The sequence below is a fragment of the Chiloscyllium plagiosum genome, unplaced genomic scaffold, assembly GCF_004010195.1.
Source record: "Chiloscyllium plagiosum isolate BGI_BamShark_2017 unplaced genomic scaffold, ASM401019v2 scaf_13069, whole genome shotgun sequence".
Lineage (NCBI taxonomy): Eukaryota > Metazoa > Chordata > Chondrichthyes > Orectolobiformes > Hemiscylliidae > Chiloscyllium > Chiloscyllium plagiosum.
The window spans coordinates 37,057-44,764 of NW_025215012.1; the positions used below are offsets into that span (position 1 = coordinate 37,057).

Below are 7,708 nucleotides of genomic sequence, written 5' to 3' on the forward strand. Positions count from 1 at the left end.
CCCACTCCGGCCTATCACCCTTACCTTAACCTCCTTCCACCTATCGCATTCCCAACGCCCCTCCCCCATGTCCCTTCTCCCTACCTTTTATCTTAGCCTGCTTGGCACACTCTCCTCATTCCTGAAGAAGGGCTCATGCCCGAAACGTCGATTCTCCTGCTCCTTGGATGCTGCCTGACCTGCTGTGCTTTTCCAGCAACACATTTTCAGCTCTGATCTCCAGTATCTGCAGTCCTCACTTTCTCCTAGGATGGTGAGGAAGGACTGCACTGAGCTTCCAGTCATGGAGAGGGCAAAGGACAGAGAAGATCTAAACTCAGAGCTGGGGCTGTTCAGCTGTGAGCTGATGTATCACAATGAAACACTGAGTATAACTTGTTGGGACTGCTTTTCATCCGTTCAGGGTGCTGGGCATCGTTGGCTGGACAGCATTTATCACCCCGTTCCTAGTTGCCCCCTCGAGGAGGTGGGGGTGAGCTGCCTTCTTGACCTGCTGCAGTCCATGTGCTGTAGGCTAGACCCACAGTATCCCTGAGGGAGGAAATCCCAGGATTCTGACCCAGCCACACTGAAGGAAAGGCAATATATTCCCAAGTCAGGATGGTGAGGGGCTCGGAGGTGAACTTGCAGGGGGTGGGGTTCCCATGTATCTGCTGCCCCTTGTCCTTCTAGATGGAAGTGGCCATGGGTTTGGAAGGTGCTGCCTGAGGATCTTTGGTGAGTTTCTGCAGTGTATCTTGTAGATGGTACACACTGCTGCTACTGAGCGTCGGTGGGGGATGGTTGTGGATGTGGGGCCAATCATAGCAGCTGCTGTGTAGGTAGAATGAATCAATCTGATCAGTCAGCAAACTCAGCGCCATACAGTTTCCCATGTTTTAGGCTTGTTCCTCAGCCCACATTCTGTGTTCATTTGGCTCTGCCATCAGCCTTGCCATCCATTTCCTTCAGGCCTACCCCTCAATGAAGCAACTTGGAGCCTGGACTCGTGACCTGGTTCACAGAGTGGAGCAGCTGGCCAAATGGGCTGAGACGACGCACCCACCTATCATCTTCTGGATTTCTGGTTTCACCTTCCCCACGGGATTCCTCACTGCAGTGTTACAGCTGGCAGCTCGCAAGAACACGGTAAGCATATCCTGCACTAGCTGCTTTCCCTGGAGCTGTCAGAGACTGAGGGCTAACCTTACACAGGCTTATCAAGTCATCGGGGGCAGGGATAGGGTTAATAGGCAAGGTCGTTTCCCCAGGCTAGGGGAGTCCAGAACTCAAGGGCATAGGTTTAGGGGGAGAGGGGAAAGATATAAAAGAGACCCAAGGGCTGGTACAATTACAGCATTTAAAAGGTATCTAGATAGTTATATGGATAGGAAGGGTTTAGAGAGATATGGTCCAAATTCTGGCAAATGGAACTAGGTTAATTTAAGATATCTGGTTGGTTTGGACGAGTTGGACCAAAGGATGTCTTTCTGTGCTGTACATCGCTCTGACTTTATCTGGGTCAATATTTCCTGTGCCTATCGCTGTCTACAGTTCAGAATGGCAAGCAGAGATGTTTGACAATCTACTGGCTAAAAGTCACTGAGGTCTAGTTAACAGTGAACAGAGGTGGAACACCCCAGGGTTGTCAGTGCTGGCTGGGAGGGACGTCAGAAAGGGTTTCAATCAGATTTCGGAGAATGGCACATGGGGATGAGGTTCTTTAGTCAAGAGAGGAAGTTGGGATGATCTCAACACAACAGAGATGTTGGGAATCACGAGGGTCAGTAATCAAAGGAGCACAGATCAATACAAAATCAACAAAAGAACTCAGTGGAGATGAGGATTTTTTGTGTTGTAAGACTCTATAATTTATTGAATTTATCAGCAATTCATTTCAATAATGAGAAAAATAATTTTTTCACCTCTTCCTTCCCCACAAGATATCAGTGGACTCACTGTCCTGGGAATTTATAGTTTCTGTGGTTGATGATAATAACCTGCTGGAACCACCCAAGGTACAGTAAAGACTAACTTCACACAATACCACATGGTCCGAGCTCACTGTACAATCCCTAAACATTTTATAGCAAATGGAGTTTAATCAGCACTGGAACATAAAAAATACCGGACACTGCAGGGTCCCACAGGCACCAAGGGTGGCACATAACTTGTCATCTGTATTTGATGGTTTTAGCTGAGGCACAGATAGTGATCTGAGCAGTTTCATCATGACTCAAACAGGTCCCAAGGCCACAGACAGTACCTTAGTTGAAAACATCAGCTGAAACAATTCATCACCGACAATGAAATGTTCCCTCAGCACTGACCCTCCGACAGTGTGGCGCGACCTCAGCTCTGACGCTCTGATAGTGTGACATGCTCTGGGCACTGACCACCTGACAGTGCCCGCTCCCTCAGTACTGACCATCCGACAGTGCAGCACTCCCTCAGCACTGACCCCTTCGACAGTGCAGCACTCCCTCAGCGCTGACCCCTTTGACAGTGCAGCACTCCCTCGGCACTGACTCTCCCAGTGCGGTACTCCCTCAGCGCTGACCCCTTCGACAGTGCAGCACTCCCTCAGCACTCACCCTCCGACAGTGCGGCGTTCCCTCAGCACTGACCCTCCGACAGTGCGGCACTCCCTCAGCACTGACTCACCCACAGTGCAGCACTCCCTCAGCGCTGACCCTCTGACAGTGCGGCGCTCTCTCAGCGCTAACCCCTCCGACAGTGCAGCACTCCCTCAGCACTCACCCTCCGACAGTGCGGCATTCCCTCAGCACTGACCCTCCGACAGTGCGGTACTCCCTCAGCACTGACTCTCCGACAGTGCGGTACTCCCTCAGCGCTGACCCCTCCCACAGTGCAGCACTCCCTCAGCGCTGACCCTCTGACACTGCCGCGCTCTCTCAGCACTAACCCCTCCGACAGTGCAGCACTGACCCTCCGACAGTGCGGCGCTCCCTCAGCGCTGACCCCTTCGACAGTGCGGCACTCCCTCAGCACTGACCCTCCGACAGTGCGGTGCTCCAACAGCACTGACCCTCCAACAGTGCCCACTCCCTCAGCACTGACCCTCTGACAGTGCCCACTCCCTCAGCACTGACCCTCCGACAGTGCCTGCTCCCTCAGCACTGACCGTCAGACAGTGCTCACTCCCTCAGTGCTGACCCTCTGACAGTGCGGCGCTCCCACAGCACTGACACTCCGACAGTGCCTGCTCCCTCAGCACTGACCCTCTGACAGTGCAGTGCTCCCTCAGTGCTGACCCTCCGACAGTGCATCATTCCCTCAGCACTGACCCTCCGACAGTGCCCACTCCCTCAGTACTGACCCTCCGACAGTGCCCACTCCCTCAGTGCTAACCCTCTGACAGCGTGGCATTCCCTCAGTGCTGACACTCCGACAGTGCGGTGCTCCCTGAACATTAGGGTAGGTCTTCAAGTCCCACTCAGGGCAAAATGTGAGTTTAAACTGTGAGCAAATGCTGAAGAAGAATGGATTTCAATCAGCTCTTGAAATTAAAAGTCAGATTTAACTTACTGTCCAGTATTAGTGTGAATGAGCTTGCGTTCCACCGGACCTCACCCTCAATGTGTAGCAGAGTCCGAGTCCGCTCCCATCCTTGCTCCTCTCCTATCCCTTTCTGCCTTCTGTTTCCACCCCATCCCCTTTTTGTAATATCGGTGCTGCCATGAATGTTTGGCACTGCCAGCTGCTCATCGGTCTGCCCTCTCTTCCACAGGATGGTGTCTATGTGAGGGGCATGTTCCTCCAAGGAGCAGGATGGGACAAGAGGAATGCTTGCCTGGTGGAAGCTGAACCCATGCAACTGGTCTGTGCCATGCCATCGATTCATTTCAAACCAGTGGAAAACAAGAAAAAGTCTGGAAAAGGTAATGGTGAGGGGCTGGGTGTGGCCTTTAGAGGAGGGTAACACACAAGGTGAGAGTTCTTCATGCCGGAGAGGGCCAGGTTTATACAGGAACAGGCAGAGCTTTGCTCTTAGACATCCCCAGGGCCACAAATCATATTTATTCCATTATTCCTCTAGGGATCTATTCCTGTCCATGTTATTACTACTCCCAGAGATCAGGAAGCAGCCGACACACGTCGTTTGTGGTGGGGATTGAGCTGAAAACTGGAGACAAGCCACCCGATCACTGGATCAAACGGGGGACTGCACTTTTACTCAGTCTTGATTATTAGGACCTTTGAGGAATCCTCCCACTCTGAGGAGGATTTGATCATCACCAGACTGCTGCTACACACCCGGAGGGAATACAGCAATCATTTCTGAGGAAGCCAAAGGAAACTCTTGTTTGTAACACCTTACCGGCAAAGTGTATTTCACTGTTGCTCCTCGTATAATCACCAGTCCAGCTCCACAATCAAAGGTCATTTTTAATTAGATACTGCACCAATAAATATTTTTATAACTTTGTGTGGTGCCACAGTATCTGGTGGAATATTTGTACCATGCGGAAGCTAGGCAATAATCCTCTCGGATAAAGGAACCCAACTATCTCCCCTTCAACAGCACGGTGACCATTGTGAATCCCCACAATTTGGGTTACCAAGTGAGGAATGCAGGCAGAGAGAGGAGACACTGAACAGTAATGAATACCTCCCTCACCTTCCAGAATTTGGCTCATAACAACAGGAAATAGTTTCAGTTCTCAAATACCTGAAGACAGCAAACACTCCCAGGGACAGGGGAAGTACAGGGGTTAGATACAGAGTAAAGCTCCCTCTACATCGTCCTCCCCATCAAACACTCCCTGAACAGGGACAGCACGGGGTTAGATACAGAGTAAAGTTCCTTCTACACTGTCCCCCGAATCAAACACTCCCAGGACAGGGACAGCACACGGTTAGATACAGAGTAAAGCTTCCTCTACACTGTCCCCCATCAAACACTCCCAGGACAGGGACAGCACGGGGTTAGATACAGAGTAAAGCTCCCTCTACACTGTCCCCCATCAAACACTCCCAGGACAGGGACAGCACGGGGTTAGATACAGAGTACAGCTCCCTCTACACTGTCCCCATCAAACACTCCCAGGGACAGGGACAGCACGGGGTTAGATACAGAGTACAGCTCCCTCTACACTGTCCCCCATCAAACACTCCCAGGGACAGGGACAGCACGGGGTTAGATACAGAATAAAGCTCCATCAACAACTCAGTAGTAAAGGAGACATAGAACTTTGAAAAACATTTAAAATAAAACCTTTATAACTTTTTGTTCATCCACTTACAACAGCATCCAGTCCATCATGACATCACAGGGGGGAAATGGGGAGTGTGAAGGAGGGAGGGGAGAGGTTAGTTTTACAACCCACACATGCCTGAATCAATCCTGACAACAAGCATTCACGTCCTGAATCTGTCAGAGGTGGGAATTTGTCGGGACAGGTTGGGAGGGTGGTACCAGGTTTAAGCATGCATCCTCTTGAGGCACCATGTAGCACAACCCTGCTTCTGGGTGTGATTCTTGGGATGTTTAGGAATATTCCTGTTCCCAGGATTTTGGGTCAGGATGGGGTTGGAGTGGAGAAAGGGCACCCCAGACTACCCACTGGTCTCAGGTAAACTGCTTTATCACTTGCTCAGAGTTACACTCTCCCAAACAGGTTGAAACCACCAGCAGAGACTTGCTGGGAGTATTGCTTTCACTGTGAGTTTATCCTCGCTAAGAACCCTCCAAGACAGGAGAATGCACATCGCTTGCCCAGGGTTATGTCTACCTTAATGTTTGTAGTATCCTTGGAGCGCTTGGTCAAGAGGACTGGCCTTGATAACCAGTCAAGCCTGAACATCACTGCCCCTACAGCCAGTTCCCAGCACTCTTCCTCTCTCCTAATCCATCAGCAACAACAACAGCCCCTTCTCCATCTCTCCCTGTAGTGCCACCCGCAGAAACTCAAGGACAGGGAATCGGTCAACAATTCACTGCTTTGATCCTGGTCATTGCATCTTTCTAACCTCGTTTTGCTCATTCCCACATTTGGTGATTGAAGGAAAATGGAATTCCAAGTCACAATGTTTTTGCAGACCTGTGGAACCTGCTCTTCCTCCAACTCCTCTTCGCCATTGACTCCTACCATGAGGTTCCTCACTGTAACACTTTAACAGGTTTGGACTGACTCCATCTGCCCTCCCCAGGCTTGCCAGTGCCAATTCACAGTTAGGGATACCACCATGTATGAAACCCAAAGCACCTAATGTCATCACTGCACTGTTGTCAAGGGCACAGCCAACTCATGGAGTGACCCTAGTGAGCATGCCCAAATGTGACATGACTCAGAGGCCTGAGTCCGGGGTCAGACCGGGGCCAATCAGGAGTGCGAAAGGGAGATCGAAAGAGACCCTGCTATCTCCATTCTTTCCCATTAAAACCCTGGCCCTTCCTCCTTCAATTGCAGGGTGTCCCCTAACCCACCATCTCTCAGCTCTGGCAAGTTCACAGCGACCACACACACCAGCCTCCCCCCACCCCAACCCCAGAGTAAGACCTTCAGCCCTCCTCCCACCATGACCCGAAATGAAAGTTGAGCAACTCTAGGGGGAGCTGCTGAGAAACCGCACCATTCTGTGGAGCAGGACACTGTGAGCTAATCCGAAATAAATAAATAAATAAATAAATAAATAAATGAAAGTAAATTAAATTCACCAGTGGCTAAAAGGGGAGAACATTGGTTCCAGCAGCAACATAAAGCAGGATGAAAACAACATTCAGGAACAGTCAAGCAATCAGCATCTGCTGGATCGTTTTCCATTGAGGCTCAAAGGATTGAGTACATTCTCTGGACACGACAGGAAGCCCCCAGGGTACAAATGGGTCCCATTCCTGTATGTAAGTCGAACACAATACAATACAATATAAAATAGCTATTTGTACGTACAGGTGAACCTTCATCTGGTCAGGCTTTACAATGATTATTAATATGGGATCTTGCTCATCAGTACGAGTGCTTGTAAGTCAGACATTGAGAAAACAGGGTCGCCCTGAAGTAGAATAAGAAGTGGTCTCACAGAAAGAAGATTCTGGAGGAGTTTGACAGGTACAGACACAATGAAGAGTCTCAGGATAAGGGCCCGATCTTTCAGGATGGAGAAGGAACATCTTGGAACATCAGATGGTGGTGAATCTTTGGAATTCTCTTCCCCGGAGCATGGGGTCGCCAAGGGATGTTCGAGACCGAGACTGAGAAAGTCAACGATGAAGGGACACCAAGTGCAGTTGAGGTGGTTCAGCCACAAACTGTCCGAAAGGCAGAGGGAAGGAGGCATCCTGCTCCTGTTTACAGTCACGGTTTCCATGTAGCGATGGATGAGGCCTCTTCTTCCAATGAAGGTGCACATTGGGAGGTGAAGAGAGAGAGATGGACATGGTCCACATCTCACCAAAGAAGACAGGAAGCATCTCCACAAGGTGCATTGAGTGAGCAAGGTAATCTTCCACCAACCAGGCTTGTATTTCATGCTGCATTCTGTCCATTGCCAGCCACCTTCAGATTGTTTAACTTTTAAAGATTATTTTTATTTTATTTTCTCTTTCAAGTGCAGGCAGCGAAACCAGACAATACGAGGGAGGGAAGGAAAGAATAGAGAACAGAAAAAGCAATATTTTAAAGTCTTTTTTTGTGTTTTTTTTCCATTGTCGCTGTATTTTTTTTCTGTTTGCATGAGTTTTTTTTAAAATAAGGAAGTTATTTAC

At 49.7% G+C, this 7,708-nt stretch overlaps 1 protein-coding gene across 1 annotated transcript in view; it reads left to right on the forward strand.

Moving 5' to 3' along the window:
- Positions 1-4,755, forward strand: part of LOC122548111 (dynein axonemal heavy chain 2-like) — a gene marked incomplete at its 5' end in the record, with an annotated part of 27,859 nt that extends 23,104 nt beyond the window's left edge. The window contains 4 exons of the mRNA XM_043686670.1: positions 952-1,128; positions 1,923-1,997; positions 3,731-3,881; positions 4,040-4,755. Of these exons, the coding sequence (XP_043542605.1) occupies positions 952-1,128; positions 1,923-1,997; positions 3,731-3,881; positions 4,040-4,194 (558 nt within the window). The remainder of the gene's footprint in view (positions 1-951; positions 1,129-1,922; positions 1,998-3,730; positions 3,882-4,039) is intronic.
- Positions 4,756-7,708: the final 2,953 nt, after the last annotated feature.